Below are 18,335 nucleotides of genomic sequence, written 5' to 3' on the forward strand. Positions count from 1 at the left end.
CCTTCCTCCTTTCCTTCCTTCGTTCCTAGTTGATGTTTATTTTGTAACAAGAACTATGCTAGGCATAATCATGTAATACTTATATACAACAAGATGCAATCTCTATCAACAAGAAAATTATAGTCTAGACAAGTAGCTATAATCTATTTACATTTAAGTCTTACAATAAGCAGAGCAGGACAAACTGCTCACTTAACCCTGGTGCTGATATGAATTTAATTTACATTCCTGCAGTACCTAAAGGATGAAACTGATGATGGAAGGAATGTTAGAATAAAGGGCATCATCAGCTCTTTCAGGAAGTAAATGTTACAGTGCTCTCAGCATACCCCATTGATGGGGTTAAATTGCCAAAAATGTTTAAGAACTTTAAATTTCCTATGGTTTTGAAATTGATAAATATATTTTTTTTCTCAAAAAGGAGAAATAATCAACAGACTTTTACTTCTTAGGGAAGGCTTTAAATTGTATTTAGTAATTATATAATAGGAGTATGTTAGTTGAAGTTATCTTAGAAAAAGGTATCAGTGATGAAACATTTTTATTTTAGGGTACAAAGGTGTATTTCTATCTATATTCCCCTCTTTGTCGGGGTGTTATTTAACAGTGTATTTGTTATTGTCTAGCCAGCTAAGCTAGAAAATAGCACTCCCTCAAAGCAGAGATAACTCTCAGAAAAAGAAAGTCCAAAGACAATGAATATTTACACTGTGAGATTATTTTACAGAAAGTATTTTCTAGTAAAGTAATTATAATAATTCTAATATAAGAGTAATGGACTAAATAAAAGCATGATACAAATAAAGCAAAAACACAGAGAATAAATACATATGCTCACTTCTCATTTATAAATACAGCTCTTTCATCAAAACTTTGAAAAGGTTCATAAAGTTTTTCACTCCCTTTCCCTTCCTATATGTAGGGATATATTTTGTGATATCAAGTATTAAGTGGTGAACATTAGAGTGAATGTATATAAACACATTTTCTCACAGTGAAATTATGGTTTTCCACATTGAGCTGTATCAGGGCATTTTGTAACCTTGAACTGCGCTGTGGGTGTAGCTATCAGGAATGTGTCTGTAACAACATATCCTATTCCTATAGGCCTTTACAAGATTTGAATCTAAAGATAGCTTATGGATAAACTTGTTTCTGTTCTATTTCATTTTATACTGCCAATATTGTGCACATGGAGCATGCTCAGTTCGTGATTCAAGAAAATGCCATTTGAATTGACATTTTTTCCCACTGACACTAGTAACTAATGCAGAAGCAAAAAGCCATCAGCTGCAGCAGTAGGAGGAATCCCTGCTTCAAAGAGTCTTCAAGAAGAAATGCAGGGTGGGGTGCCTGGGTGGCGCAGTCGGTTAAGCGTCCGACTTCAACCAGGTCACGATCTCGCAGTCTGTGAGTTCGAGCCCCGCGTCAGGCTCTGGGCTGATGGCTCAGAGCCTGGAGCCTGTTTCCGATTCTGTGTCTCCCTCTCTCTCTGCCCCTCCCCCGTTCATGCTCTGTCTCTCTCTGTCCCAAAAATAAATAAACATTGAAAAAAAAAAAAAGAAATGCAGGCTTTCTGAGGTTCTTCCTTCTTCAGGCTTGGTTTCCTCATCCACAATCCCCAGTCAATTCTACCTCATGCTGGGAAGTCCTCTTGCTTCCCACTGCTCCCAACTCCTTTATAACAAGGAAGGTGAATCCTTGAATTAGTCTGCTGATTGGTGTCCTGTTGCTACGAAACTGTGAAGTGAATGTATCATATTTCATAATAAAAATCCTCTGACCCACCCTTGGAAAGACATGCACAATGAGTTAAGGCCCCAAATGGAACAGGCCTGTGCTGGCCTTCTACCTCTTCTTTATTCTGCTCCCTTCTGGGGTCATTGTGAGATAACTAGTTGTTGTTAATAGTGGTCACTCTCTGGCCACATGCAGGGATATCTGTGGCCTGACTTAGGGTTCTGTCCATGGCTAAGGTTGGGAGAGTGGCCATCCATTGCCAGAATGGAGTCTCAGTCTATGATCAGGATTGACAGATTGTTCAGTTCACAACTAAGTTTCAGTGCTCAGTCTAGAACTGGGATTAGGGTTTAGGTTGTTGCAAAGGTCTATTTGGGAAAGAAAAGAAGAAACTGATAATTAGAGTATTGACAGTTGAATTATAATAAAAATGATTTACCTAAAAAAAATAAGGATTACTCTTTTTGAAACCTTGTCTTATTGCTAGTAGGAACTATAGGATCAAATCATCCTCAGTAGTATTAAAGAGATTCTCACTTGAAATGGAGACCCATATTAGTCTAGGTGCTATTAATTTCATTTCTCTCAGAAAGTAGTAAAACATTATAGTGGGAATCAAATGTACTCATGAGGAAGCATTAAAAAGCAGACCATAAATTATGCAAATTACATTTATTTTATTTTTTTTTCTATGGTTAAAGACATAAGTTATAGGTATGGGGGGGGAAATACCATGTTTTTAGAGAAAGGTTCTCTTTTATAGAGGAAGCTAGAGAGAAATAGGAAAATAATCTTTGCCAGCTTTGAGATTTGGCAATTTTGTTTACTTGAAGACAGTAAAGTAAAAGAATATTTTTCAGGGATTAAATAATGAAAGTGATAATATTTTTGACTGAAAACAGCTCAAAAAAGATGAAACAGCTTCAAGGACACCCATACGAAAACATCAAAGTAATTGTATGGTGCAACATACCACTGCACACCACTACTATTTAAAGTGAGAATCTATTTAAATTAGAAAATTCTGCTCAAAGAAACTCACACATTGGCTGTTTCTTTTCCCTTCTTATATATTATTTAATTAGGGAGGATTTTAGAGAAAGGAATTTCCAATTCCTCATAATACTTTGAATCAAATCATTTCAGTACCCAGTTAGCAGATGATGAAACGGAAGCACAGAGAGGTTGAGTTTCTCTGAGTCACAAACTGAATTCACAGCTCACTGCTGGCCTATTAAATTGTGCTGCCTTGTGGAAATGATGATTTAGGAAGATAAATGACTTAAAAATTTTTTATTATATTTAATTTTTTTTGAGAGAGACAGAGCGTGAGTGGTGGAGGGGCAGAGAGAGAGGGAGACACAGATTCCAAAGCAGGCTCCAGGTTCTGAGCTGTCAGCACAGAGCCCGATGGGGCTCGAATCCATGAGTGTGAGATCATGACCTGAGTTGAAGTCGGACGCTCAACTGACTGAGCCACCCAGGTGCCCCAAGAAAAATGACTTTTTAGAGAAGTGTGTTAATCTGTAACTAGGCTGCTATGTCTCAAGATTTACTTGTTATATTTTAATCTACCCAAATTTACCTCACTTCAAAATGAAAGTGAGAGGGGGCAGGGAACTTTATGAGCCAATCTAGTTGCTCACAAGCATGTCCACTGCCATGGCAACCTTAAAGCTCTTCATGCCCATTTATTAAAGTCTATAAATTTATTCATGATCATGTCACAACCAACAATAAAGACAATTATAATTTAGTTCTCTATTTCCTAGTGAACTACAATGATCTACTTTTTCTTTGATGAAAATTATCTTCTTATTTCAAAACAGTAAAGAGATATGGGGCAAAGTTTTTTGTGAAGAACAGAAATACCTAAGAAATGTTTTCCTGTCAAAGTAAGGAATGGGGAAGGGAAAATAATGAGAAAAAAAATCTGCATATAAACATGTATTAGCGTTACCTTAAGAGAAATTAGAATTGTGAAATTAAAATATAAAGCTTGAACTGTTGAATTCTGCCTTAGGAGTAAGGACTTCTTGGGATGTAAACTAAGTATGTGGTAGGAGATGGTTGGGAGAGTTGGTAATTCTTCTAGTACCAGCCATCTTAGCCATTTTTAAGTGTAGTGTTCAGTAGTGTTAACTACATTCACATTGTTGTGCAATATATTTCTAGAACTTTTTCATCTTGCAAAACTGAAACCATACTGACTGAACAACTTCCCATCCCCCACATCCCACCCCCAACCTGGACCTAGGAAAACACATTTCTACTTTCTATAAATTTACTACTATATATACCTCATATAAGTGGAATCATACAATATTTGTCTTTTTGTGACTGCCTTATTTCCCATAGCATAATGTCCTCAAGGTCCATCCATGTAGCATGTATCAGAATTTTCTTTCTTTTAAGTTGTTTAGCACTTTTAGCTTTTCAAACCAGTGTTCATATATATTGAAAAATTACACACAGCTATCAGGTAATGATAATGCTATGATATTATGCACACATTTTGTTCTTTTTTGGGATAATTTTCCATGGAATCAATCCAGAAACAATGTAACTTAAAATGTAAGCTAAAATAGACATACAAGAAAGTGGAAAAGTTTGTATATTTTGAAGTTAATGAATTATCTGAATTTGACCAGAAATATAACATGGTTCTAATGATCAGATTCATAGATTATTTAGTTTACATATCTAATCTTAAAGTGAGAAAGCATATTTAGAATAGTCATGTAATTTGCCCATGGTCACATGGCTCACTAATGGCAAAACCGGTGTACTAATTTTCTGTTGTTATATAACCAATTGCCTCAAATTTAGCTACTTAAAACAACACCCATGTGTTATCTCAGAGTCCTGTATATCAGAAATCTAGAGAGTCTTGACTCGGTTCTCTTCTTGAGTCTTAGAAGGCCAAAATCAAGGTGTTGTCAGGCTGGGTTCTTAATCTGAAAGATCTTGGGAAGAAGATACTTGCAAGCTCATTGAAGTTGTTGGCAGAATCTAGTTCACTTTTAGGATTTGCATACCTGTTTCCTTGTTGGCTGTCAGCCCAGGATTGCGCTTGGCTTCTAGAAGCAACATTCATCTCTTGGTGCATGGCTCTCTATATTTAAGCCAGCAATGATATGTTCTTTGACTTCTTTTCTGTTTTTAAAGGGTTATGTGATTACATTGGATAAATCTCCTTTCTTATTAACTCAGAATCAACTGGTTAGTTAACTTGATCACCTGTGCAAAATACCTTTGCCATGTAATTGTAACAATCCCAGGTGTAATACCATATTCACAGTTCTAGTGATAGGGCTGGAAATCTTGGGATGGAGGATGATTTTGGAATTCTGCCTACCACAAACAGAATTATAATTCAGATTTAATTTCTAGAGCTTTCCACATCACCCCGCTGAATATCCAAGATTATTTAAAGTAGTTTTATTTTAGTACAAGTTGCTAATATTTATCCATGAATAATTTTAAAAAATAAATTAGCAAGGAAACTGGCATCTGTGCTTATCAATTGAATGTGTGCTACCAGGCTATATCGCTAACAGTAGAGACTAATGCAGTCAGGTTAATAGTGATTGTATTCCTAAAGATCTTGCCCAACTTCCTAAGCTCTCCTGAGTTGTGATATTAATGTCATTTTCCTGAATTCTCTGATTGACATTAAAATTTGAAATGTTAACTATTAAGATAATCATAGGATTATACACAGACTGTGGCAATAACCAAAGGGATTTTATTTGCCAGACATGAAAAACAGTATTTTGGTTAGTTGGAGCAGTTTCCTTAATGCTGGTACTAAAGTGCCCTTTGTGAACCATTTAAGAAAGCCTGTATATGATGATATAAAATAAAAGGCAGCGGACTTTAAGGAAAAAAGCAGCAGTTACAGCAGGTTATAAAGAAGCCTTCCCAAAGCAGTGGAACTTAACAAAACATGTGTCCAGGAACATTGATACTTTGAAAATGTTTCACAGTGAAAGGGTTCTAGCTTCAAATACTATGCTTAGCAGTGAATCAACTCGTCCAGCTGGAGTAGAAGACTCAAGAAGTAATTAGAGACAGGTGCCTGGGTGGCTCAGTTGGTTAAGCATCCAAATCTTGATTTCTACTCAGGTCATAATTTCACAGTTTGTGAGAGTGAGCCTCACATCAGGCTCTATACTGACAGTGTGGAGCCTGCTTGGGATTCTCTCTCTGCCCCTCCCGACTCTTTCAAAATAAATAAATAAATAAACTTAAAAAAAGAAGTAATTGGAGAAAGAAAAGAAATATATATTGGGGAAGATTGCCACACTAAGACATTTAGACTTTGTTTTGTATGCAGTCAAGAATTATTGAAGGTTCTAGCGTAAAAGATGACATAATGAAAGGGATGCTTCACCAAAATTCATAGCAGAGTTTTTGTAGAATGGATTGGAACAATGATGCAACCTGTTAATAACCTGGGCATGAAGTGATGAGGACCTGAATTAGGATTTTAGCAATAGAAGAAGATGGAAATCTGCAACACACATTACAATGGAGCAAAAATATTGGAGACTGAAAATGAAGGGAGAGGAAGAGGGAGAATCAAAATTACTCTCAAGTTTATAGTTTTGGCAACAGAGAGGAGACATGTATGTACTACTGACAAAAGAGAAGACTTTATTGGAGAGTGGGATTTGGGGAAGCATATGTTGAGCTCGAGATGCTAGTGGAATACATCCAAATGTGAATGTTAAATTCTTATCCATTCTCTTAATATCAGAAGTTTTGCACAGTGATCTACTCTTTGAATTCAAGAATGCCTTTGTTTTAAAAACATTGTATCTGACAGTGATACGATGTACTTTAGAAAGGGAAGTGTTTATTTAATGTGATTTACTTTAAGATTTACTAAGGTGCATTGATTTCACTGAAGTTAATAGGAATTACACAAATAGAACAAAAAGAGGCTGCTGAGAATTCAAGTCATACACCAGCATTTCTGTTATACAATCTTTGTTAATTATACTAAAACCTTTATTAGAATTCACTTAATTTATGACAAAAAGTAAACTTGTTTAAAGGTGCTAACACCAAGCCTGGAGCACATTTAATTTAAATAGGGAACAGAGTGAAGTAAATGAAGTGTAAAATAGTTTCACAGTTACACTTTCTATCAAGTGAGTAGTCAAGCCTTAAATTGTCTATTACATCAGATTTATTCTTTATTGAAGGAAAAACAGAAGCTCAGCATTAGCAAAGGAATTAAAGATTGCAATCAAGATAACATCTATAAATAATTCAATTTATCACAATTATAAGATTAATGCATAAACATGGATTGCTCTACATGATCCTCGATATTGTAATGTGTGACCCATTAGCAAGTGGAGGTTTTCCTTCATCCTTTAAACACTGTTTTGTTAAGGATAATTTCTTTAACTTCCCTAACTCTAATAGAATCCTGGTGTTGGTATTTTAATATATACACATTTAAGTTTGGGATGCCTATAAGAACTGAAAAAGGTATACCTAAAACTATTATGTGTCAATTATACTAAAATTCTACTCCTGAAATCATAATTACACTATATGTTAACTAACTTGGATTTAGATAAAATTAGAAATAAACTAGAAAAGGAGTAATTGATAATGGAATATAAATTATTTTTCCTCTGGTGTATTTTTTGTTTCTTGTTCCTAGAGACATGATGAGCCACACTTTTAAGTTCCCATGAACCAAGGGCCGATTGATTCCCAGTTTAACATAAGCACCATTTTATGAGAGTTACCATAGTGACCAGGTTACAGTTATCAGCTTGAACAATTTCATATATGATTAATGTTAATTGCCCATTTTTCATGGATAACTTTTTCCCAGTTGGTGAATTGGTTGCTGTTGACTTTGATCTGGTTGGGAATATAATCCAGTGCAATAGTTAGACAAATTATCAGTTTGCCAACACTGAGAGAAGATGGATTCAGGTTGCTGTGAGGTCAGAGTTTGTTTCCCTTCATAAACACTGAAAGGTCAGGTGGAGTTTAACTACCATTGGCATCCTTGAAATATTGTAATAAATGTCAGGCCTAAGACATTATTATTAATCATGATGCAATTAAAAGTTTTACTGTTCTGGCAAAAATAGCCTTATTTAATTTAACAAGCACATTGAAAATCACAGCAGCACTCTCACAGGTAAACAACACCTTCAAAGTTAATGTCATTCTTGGCTTCTAATGTGAGTGAAAAAATGATGCATTCAGAGATTATCTCAAAGTATTTTGAATATCAGTGATAGCTCTGAAAAGTGAATCCCAGGTCATTGCTAACACCTCCAGGAATCCAATTGCAGTGGTCTTACAAATGGTTGCTAATGCCACCCTAGCTGCCACTATATCTTCAGCAATTTGCTCAGTTTGTCCCAGAATGTTGCAAATATTTCCTTAAAAGTAGTAAGCCAAGCTTTCATTGAAGAGGATGACATAACTTGTGATTCCTTCCTAAATCATGTGCTGACCATATGATTTGTATTAAATATCCTGAAGGCTCATGTCATCACCAACTAATTTATTAACAAGATTTTTATTCTTTGAAAAACAAAATCACTCACCTTATTTAGTTGCTTATTCTTTGATTCATATACAAATGGCTGATGACATGAGACAAAAATAACTCCAACAGTGAAACTTTATAATCTTAATGAGTAAAGTATTAGCTACTTTATTTATTACAACTTGGAATAGATATGTCATGGAATGTGTCATATCTTGTTGATACCAGAAGACCTGCTGAATTTCCCTCTTACAGGAGTGCCAACTCTACAAAGTTTATACACTGTGAGATAACGCTCTGACAGTAATCCACTTCAACTGCAGAAATATGAAATATTGTAGATTTATATTGAAGTTGGTTTATACTTTTACCTCAGGAAGCTGACTTATTTTATTTCTTCTAAGAAGTGTACAGAATAAAGGGGAACTACATATCAGGATAAATTATGTTAAATAATGATCTGGGCCCAGAGAAAATCTTGATTCTTTAGTATAATTTCCCTGCAAACAACCTGTTAATGTAACATGTAAGGTTGATTGTATAAACTGAAGCTCCTAAATATTTAGCTGAGCTATTTAGTAGAATTTTTGCTATTTTATGGCATTGTTTGCCTTGTACCTTAACAACTTTTGTCTATGATGCTCATGGGTGACACATCCACTGAACCATTTGGGTGGGAAATTTTTTTAAAGGCTGTTTTATTTTATAGAGTGTGAATTACTTTGTAATTAAACAGAAAACAAATAATTACCAACAAGAAATTATCATTCAATTAAGGAGTAATTACAGGGTTATCTGTTCTCTGTAAAATAAAGCATTACTGAAATCAGTAACACAATATTTCAGCAAAGACAGGATGCTGCAATGATGGACCTTTCAACCTGTGCTGATTAAATTGTCATCCAAATAACAGTTTTCTATTTAAATCACCACATGTTTATTTGTCTTGATTAATATGTAAATATCTGCCTGATGATAATAAACCTCTTAAAGATTAGAAGTATAGCAGGGTCATCTATCAAAAATGATCTTTTCCAACTTTCTATAGAGTCCTCCATAGTCTTGCATCATGTTGTTAGATTTGTGTTCTTTGAAAAGAAATGCAGGAACTTTAGTGCTAGAAGTGCCTTACTACAGAAGATCTAAATCTTTAGAACATTAGCTCTAAAAGTAAAAACAAAGCTATCTTATGTTAGTATGGAAATTTCTTGATTATAAAACACTTTTACAAACTTGATTCTAATTAATTTACTCTAGGGACCCAAGTATTCTTTCCAAGAGTAGAAACAAAGACATCTGAATGTGATTTTTGCTCACTGATAAATTTAAACAAGTTTGGATATCACACAATCATACCTACTAAAGAGTTAATAGAAATTTTAAACAATAGGTCAAATACACATCTCTATCACTAGATCATAAGATCCTCAAAGATGGAAGCTATTCTGGATGTTCACATTATATCAATGAACAAAGAGACTGAATCCCTTACCTAGAAAGGCTTGAGAACAAGCTTACATTTTAACCTGTATAATCCTTATATGTAATACTGTGCCAGACACACACTGAATGGGCATCTAGAGCATGTTTGCTTACTGGATGATTGAATAAATGATATTGTCACTGCATATGTATAACTCCAGGGACCTTTAGTCCTTGAGTGGATCTTGAAGCTTGCAGCGTCTTTTTTAACCTTGTACATAGTCAGATTCAAGTGGATCATATTTTGAAGCTCTTATATTTGTTGTGGAGTCCAAGACTTAATTACCTGATGATTAAATGATGCAACTGTCTTACTATATATGCAGTCAAGGGGACTAGAGCAATTCAAGGAATATTTGGAAACTGAACCAACAGTGAAATATTTCCTTTTATTATTAACTGAATTAATTAACCATTTACTTGACCCTACTGTGTGCTTGATACCATGAGAATTGCTCAGGATGCAGTGACAAAACCAGAAGTAGGCTGCCTTCATAGAGCATACATTCTTTTAGGGGAGACTCAATTGTACCAACCAACCAACCTAAAAGGGTGTTAGGATTGAGAATATTATCCTGTTAGTTTATGACATATGTTGTAAATATTACCAGGCCATTTATGACATAATCCATGAATTCTCCCATATAGATCTGATGGTGGGAAATTTTACCATTTTTTTTTCAAATCTTGGAATTTAAGGTAGAACCATCTGAGAGGCTTCTAATGTTTCTCAAACTTGAGTCAGCTTATTGGAAAAGAGCAACTTCAAATTGTGAGATTGACCAAGAAATTTGGAACAAAGCTAGGTAAACCTTGAAGGATTCAAAGTGTATTATCAACAAGTGGCTCATTATGTGGAAATAGAGAGAATGTCAGGCTGCTTAGTTCTGGAGGCAACCTTTCTGAAAGTGATGGTCAGCCTGAAGACAGCACTGCAATGTTTACATTGAAAAAGTATGAAGTAATCAGGTAGACTTGAATACAGTTAGTAGGTTTGTGTTATGACAACCGAAAAGACACAAAGTAGCACTTAGAAAGTATAGATTTGGTGAAGATTATTCAACTTCTAATGGTTGGATATACATTGATGAACATTATTCAGTGACCTTGGGATCCTTTAGGGGGTTTGAAGTAAATAGTGCATTTCTCTTATCCTTAAAAGAGTTAGGAAACCATAAAACAAAGTAAGGGCAAACAAAATAACAATACTGAATTAAAAAAAGATAAATTATGGCTCAGAATTGAGCAGAAAGTAGAGGAGAGTCAGTTTTTTAAAATTGAAACATTGAATGAGAAAACAAAATCTTGCACAATAGATTGATATACAATATTGATGTACAGAGCAGGGCGCCTGGGTGGCTCAGTTGGTTGAGTGTCCAACTTTGTCTTAGGCCATGATCTTGCAGTTCACAGGTTCAAGCTCCGCATTGGGCTCTGTACTGATGCTCAGAGCCTGGAGCCTACTTCGGATTCTGTGTCTCCCTCTCTCTCTGCCCCTCCCCAGATTGTGCTGGCTCTATCTCTCGCTTTCTCTCTCTCTCTCTCTCTCTCTCTCTCTCTCTCTCTCAAAAATAAATAATAAAACATTTTTAAAATGATTTAAAAAGTATTGATGTACAGTGAAAGAAAATAACATCAACAGAATGTATGAAAAATGAATTGGGCAATGGTACCTTCACATAAGGTTGCTAAAAGTTGTCTTCATTTAAAAAGTTGAGTTTGTCTTACATTGATGGAGCACTTTGCTACTGCAAAAAACAAAAAACAAAACAAAACAACAACAAAAACAGAGTAAGGATTAACATGTGTGTGTGTGTGTGTGTGTGTGTGAGAGAGAGAGAGAGAGAGCGCGCACCAAAAGTCCTTTTTGGAAATGTTTTCTATCTGAATCTCATATATTTTTGTGGTTTGAGCTAGTTAATATTGTATTTTGCAGTATTTTGTCAAAAGCCCTATTAGTCAGCTTTTAAACTGCATTTATACTTGGGGTGCCCGGGTGGCTCAGTCAGTTAAGTGTCTGACTTTGGCTCAGGTCATGATCTCAATGGTTTGTGGGTTCAAGCCCACATCAGGCTCTGTGCTGAGCCTGGAGCCTGCTTTGGATTTTATCCCTTCCCCCTCTCGTGCTCTCTCTCTTTCAAAAATAAATAAACATTAAAAAAATTTAAACCACATTTATAGTAAAAAAAAAAAACAATAGCAATATCTTAGGCAACATTAGAAAGTAATATGTGAGATATATTGGGTGACTTGAGAATACCTTATCCTAATGTTTGATGCCTTGTAAGTCTCTTCATTGTGGTGACAGCTTCCAAATGAAGCTGACTTCATTATTCATTACAATGACTGTATTACGGTATAACATGAAAGCCAGATACTGACTTTATATTTTATTATTTTATGGATTAATACTTACAACTGCAATTCTGGCACTGTTCACACTAGGGTGAAGAATGTGCAGATAGAACAGGTTAGGTGAATAAGTTTATCCTCAACTTGTCAGTTAAAAACACTAATAAATCTGTGAGAAAAGAAACACCAATAAATCTGTGAGAAAAGGAACACTAACAAATCTGTGAGAAAAGACAGCCTAGATTGCAAAGGTGGCAGGTTTTGTTAGTACAACCACTCTATAAGAGAGTGCACTGATGGTTATATAGCCTGGTGTAAATAACAGGTAAGAAAAAAACTCTACTGAGGGTGGGGGTCTTCTGTTTCTTTTGGTCTCCTGGAAGCTACGGAAATGCTAAAAAACAACAGATCTTACTCTACATCTCTTAGCTCTTTACCCCTTTACCTCTCTGGGCAGAGACTTAACCACTTCACATTCTATAAAATCTTAATTCTGTAAATCACTATCTCAGATCTCAGTAGCATGTATGAATACCAGTAATCAAATGTTGCTTTAAGGATGGGGGTAACTTTGGGTTTCTTACAAGTAAGCTGTATTGCAAAGTGCTGCCTTGAAAATAGAATCTAAACTAAAAAGTAGTCTTTTATGGTTTTAATGTTTGCCATAACTACATTGGGAAATTTAATAGAAAGGAAAGTATTGGTTTTTGTTAATCAATGAAAATAGTCTTTAATATAAAATTCTATCACTCTTGGCAATTAAACAAGATTTATGAGGCAAATGTAGCAAGTGATGGTATTTCCAAAAAGAGTACGTTTTTAACCTGATCTTTGTTTGTGTTTTTCAACAGTTCCAGGCCCGGCAGGCCTCCTAAGCGTTCTTTGGGAGTGTTTCAGGACAATGCTCGCCTTCTGCCCCATTCAGTCCCAGGCCTTTTATCACCAGGACTTATCACTCCGACAGGTAATAAAACCCATCTGATGATCAGCCTTGTCTGTTCATGCTGCCCAGAATTAGAAATAAACTAATATTGATCTAACTGCCTTGTCCTTCCGAGCTTTTCAAGCTGTACTAAAGGTTACATTATTGAATTTTTAAAGTATTCATGAAAACAGTTTTGTTACTACAGTGACTCAAATCAAATGGACATGACTCTTTAAAAAAATTAATTGTCATTTCCTGGCAGGAAATTCCTTTCAAGACCTTATTGTATGTATGTTTTTATGTGTTGGGGGCAGGGATGAGGGGCACTAGCCAAACAAGCCTTGTCTCGAAACTTCCTATAGGATGCAGCACATCTGCTCACTTATATTTCTCAATAATATATATTTTTCTTTGTTTTTAAGGGTTTGGGGCATTTGTGTATCATGTCCAAGTTTTACTCGAGGTTAAAAAGTAGAAAGAAGATGTAGCTTTGATAGAAAAGCTTTCTGATTAGAAAAGACAACATCCAAATGGACATTGTCATAAATAATAATTCAGTGTTTATTAACACTATGATAAATAGCATACCCCTAAAAACACCACTTTCATAATTTAGCATTGAACTTTTTTATTCTCTGTAAAAGAACTTAATAATGCATGAAACACTTAAAATAAGCTTAATATTTCTTTAACTGAAACTTTACAAATCAGTAAAGTTATTACATGGTAAAAAATGAAAATGAACTTAATGATAATGTGATATTTATACCTTTAATAACACAAAATTTTATAAAGCACCTACTGTATTTGAGTATTATGTCTAAGGTAATAAAAATTATATGAGTATCAGTACTTGCCTATAGTTGAACTAGAGAGAAGGACATGTAAACTAATAATCATAATAAAGTATGATATAGACAATAATACAAATACATACCGGGTGCTTTAAGATCATAGAAATGGGAGAAACTAAAACAATTTAGTAAGTTGGGTAATACACACAGGGATGGAAACTTTGGAGCTATGTTTTGTAGACTGAGTGTTGGATAGAAGGTAAATCAGTAGAAAAACATTCTAGGCAGAGAGGAGACTGTAGACAGATATACACTGATGAGAAAGAGCCTAGTGTGGGGAAATATCAATTAAGGCGAAGAGACTAGAGAAGATATTTGAGGTGGGAGACTCGTAGGCAATATGTTTAGAATAGAGAGGGTGGGAAAAGCCAACTTGTGAACCTAGATTTTTATTTATCAGGTTTAGCAGTTTAGGATTTTCCCTATAGACCAGTGGTGTCTTTCAAGGACTTTCCTTATTGCTGACATGGAATTGGGGAAGTACTTCCAGAATCCCCACTTTTGCCTCAGAATATTATATATTCTAGTTCACATAAGATTTTGTTTAAATTTTTAAAAAGTCTGTTGTAGATAAAAAGAACCACTGCTAAGAAACGGTAAATGTTCTGAAAACAATTATTGTGGAGTTTAAGTAGCAATGACAGCAACAAAAAGAAGGAAGGTCACTTGTTACAGTTCAGGGGAAAAATACTGAGGACTGGAACTAAAGAAAGTTCAATACAATGAAAAAGATATTTAGAATGGCTTAATAATTATAATTAATCACACTTGATAATTGACAAAAATGAAGAGTGAGAGGATGAAGTCTAGGATAATTCATGTCTAGCCTGGGTAACAAGCTGGATGATGGTATCATCCAAGACAGAGAATTTAGGAAGAGACACAGGTTTTGGGGGTTAGAAAATGATTTTTTAGAGTACATATTTATAAACAAATTCTCAATTTTTCCTGTGCATATAAAAGAATATAGAAGGGATAACAGTGCCTGAAATATATCTTGGTGCTCAATAAATGATAATCTATTTCTTGACTTATAAAATAAAATACATTGATAGAGCCTAGAAATAGTACCGTGTAAATAATCAGACCCATGTTCTGATTTTGAGGGAATGTGTAGATGAAAGAAAAAAAAGGATTTTTAGGGGTGCCTGAGTGGCTCAGTCAGTTAAGTGTCCGACTTTGGCTCAGGTCATGATCTTGCTATTCGTGGGTTTGAGTATCGCATTGGGCTCTGTGCTGACATCTCAGAGCCTGGAGCCTGCTTTGGCATCTGTGTCTCCCTCTCTCTCTGCCCCTCCCCAACTCGTGCTCATTCTCGCTTTCTCGCTTTCTCTCTTTCAAAAATAAATAAATATTAAAGAAAACAGAAGAAAAAAAAGGATTTTATTTTATTCTTTTTGGTCTTATTTATTTATTTATTTATTTATTTATTTTTAATATAATTTGTTGCCAAATTGGTTTCCATACAACACCCGTGCTCATCCCAACAAGTGCCTTGAAGTTAATGTACTCTTGAGTAAACTATATCTGTTATCTGAAGAAAATCAGTAATATATGTTAAATTCTTATTATATACCAGGCATAAGTGTTAAGTGTTTTATATGCACTTCATTTAATCTTCACTGTAGCCTTATGGATTTAGTCTTCACTTTTCAAGTGAACAATTTATGGCTTACTGAGTTTACATTAATTGCTTAAGGTCACAAAGCAATTGAGTGGCAGAATTGGGTTTCAGACCCAAGTCTTTTAAACTCCAGAGTCCATACTCTTTCCTCATCTTCACGATGTCATATAGTACATGTGAGAATCCAGTCTGAGGCTTTCACCTTCTCCTAATTTACTTGGCATATATATTTCATTTTTCTTAGAGCCTCCTTCCTTGCATTATTAGGGCCTTGGCCTTCCCTCCTACAGCTTGGATTTATCACACTGAGAGCCAATGAGAGAAAAATCCTCAATTCTTAATTCTTTGCTTGTTCCTAGAATGAAATGATAGAGATAGATAAGATATTGAGTGGGGAAAGGCATGAGCATTTCTGTCTAAAAGACAAAAAGTAGAGAAAAAAACATTAAATAGGGGGAGATGGAGGAATCTTCACAGCTTGATAGTAATTCCTCTCCTTAATTTACATGACTTTATTTTACAAGCGAAAGAATATTCTACTCACCTATAGTCAGATGTAAGAAGAAAACGTTGTGTAAAACCAAGTGGAAATAATTCTAGGATTATGCATTATTTTGGATTAGACATACCACTTCACTCCTCCATTAACAAAGATAATTGACAATAAACTTTCAATTTAGCTATCAACAAGTTTAATATTTGACATTATACTTACTATGCCTTTCAAGCTTAACTTTCATTAATTTCATTAATTTTATTTATTTAAGTTTTATTTGAATTCCAGTTGATTTTTTGTAGTTTCAAGTTTTTATTTCAATTCCAATTAGTTAACATACAGTGTAATATTAGTTTCTGGTGTAGAATTTGGTGATTCATCACTTATACACAACATCCAGTACTCATCATAGACAGTTGCTATTTGTAATACAATCTGTTATGGATTGAGATTCATCCTCACCCCTCCCCCACAACGATTATTGAAATATTTTACAATACTTTTAGTTCCAGGTACTTGTGTCTCAAAATATTTTTTTGTAAAGAAAGATACAATGTTATACAGTTGTGTGTAATTTTATATACAACATACAAATTAATTATTGAAAAGAGTCTGCTGGGGCATCCTGTTTCAGTATCATATGTGTGGAGAAGACCCTCTGAATCCTGCTAAATTTGCCTAAGTAACGGAACTTGTTCTATATTTGTTTGTATCATTTCTTTCCATTTATAACCTAAATATGGTGTCTAAAGGTAACAATATAGAATGATCAGGTTGTCTCTTTTAAGGTATTATGATGTTTTTTTATGTTACTTTTGTTTTTAATTTGTTGTTTTCCCCCAGCAGTTGCCAGCAAAAAACTCATGTAAAAAGGATTAGAAATGGTTAAGGCATCATCATTTGATTTATTTAAGAAGAGTTCTCAATTTATTAATATAGCTTGATATATACATCTTTAAAAATGCAGAATAATATCAAGTGTGCCATATTGTTATATCTGCTTAGCATAAAGGTAATTTCTTTTACTTTGTATTTTCATATGATTTTATTTCCTTTTCTGATGTAATTTTTTTTCATTTCAAAGATGTTCATTTTCTTCTTGGCTATATTTCCCCTATATAATGGAACCTGATTCATTCAAGCTCCTCTAATTCAGGATTTGAAATAATTCGGACAGTGGCTATGCTAAAGTCTCCAATATTAATAAAAATACCTTAGCAAACAAAACTATAAACAAGAAAGAAATGTACATGGGTGTGAGTAAGTGCATTGGTGTAGGGTTAAAAAACTTGAGAGGTTTAAATTTACTTAGGGACCTAAAGACTACTTCAGCAAGATCTGATTATTTATAAATAATCAACATACGTACTATTGAAGATAGGTTTTTTTTTCACTAAAGTAGGACCCATAGGATCTATTCTTAAAAATATTGCCTGATATTCATTTAGATATTATTCCTATGTAACTATAGCTAGATATAGTATCTATCTCTATTTCTATTAAATATATATATTAAGATTATATATATTAATATTTCTATTATATATATTCATTCTTTTCATTTAAAATATATCTATTGAGTATATTGAGCATTTATTCTGCACCAAACAATATGAGAGAAAATTATAACACCTTAAAATAAAATGCATTTTGTGAGTCATAGTTTTTCCAAATTTCATCCAGCCTTTTCCTTAGTTATTACAAAATGATGAAGTTTGTGTTTTACCTTCATATATTGAACTGCTTGATGTTCTGAACATCTCATGTCTCTCTCTTGGTTCATATTGTTCAATTCACATCATAATTATTCAGAGTACATTAATACATAGTAATCTTATTTTCTGGTATTTTTTCAATAAAATCTTTTGGTCTATTAAGGGAAAAAGGAGAAGGAATTATCCCCATCTTTCTCTGCAGCTCTGCAGAAGTACTAATATCCCTGGATCACACTGAAGGGATGGATTACCTGTGTATGCCTTTGAATTTCCCAAAAGATGACTGCTTGCTTTTCTTCAGCTTATGAAGCATTTCAAATAGATGTGGAATTTGGCTTGAGAGAGATTTAAACTAGCAGCTTACAAAGAAGTAATATAGTGCTTTAGATGAAATTCTGTAGTGTTCATTTCCTAAAAGGTAGCAGATTCTTCAGTTTTGTTTATTTTTTATTATATTTTTTATTTTGATTCTAGCTCTATTGTGGGAAAATATTTTCAGGAATTTCAGCTCCAGTCCCTGGTGAAGAGACCAGTCCACAAACCAGTGAAGATAAAATGCAGTAATAGTGGCTACAGCACTCAACTCAGAATTGGCAGAACCATAAGTAGAATCAT

At 34.3% G+C, this 18,335-nt stretch overlaps 1 protein-coding gene across 1 annotated transcript in view; it reads left to right on the top strand.

Annotated features, from left to right (window-relative positions):
• DACH2 (dachshund family transcription factor 2) overlaps positions 1–18,335 on the top strand; it is a 305,011-nt gene that overhangs the window by 32,101 nt on the left and 254,575 nt on the right. The window contains exon 3 of the mRNA XM_032592066.1: positions 12,958–13,070. Coding sequence (XP_032447957.1) covers positions 12,958–13,070 — 113 coding nt within the window. The remainder of the gene's footprint in view (positions 1–12,957; positions 13,071–18,335) is intronic.

Source organism: Lynx canadensis, chromosome X (assembly GCF_007474595.2).
Source record: "Lynx canadensis isolate LIC74 chromosome X, mLynCan4.pri.v2, whole genome shotgun sequence".
Lineage (NCBI taxonomy): Eukaryota > Metazoa > Chordata > Mammalia > Carnivora > Felidae > Lynx > Lynx canadensis.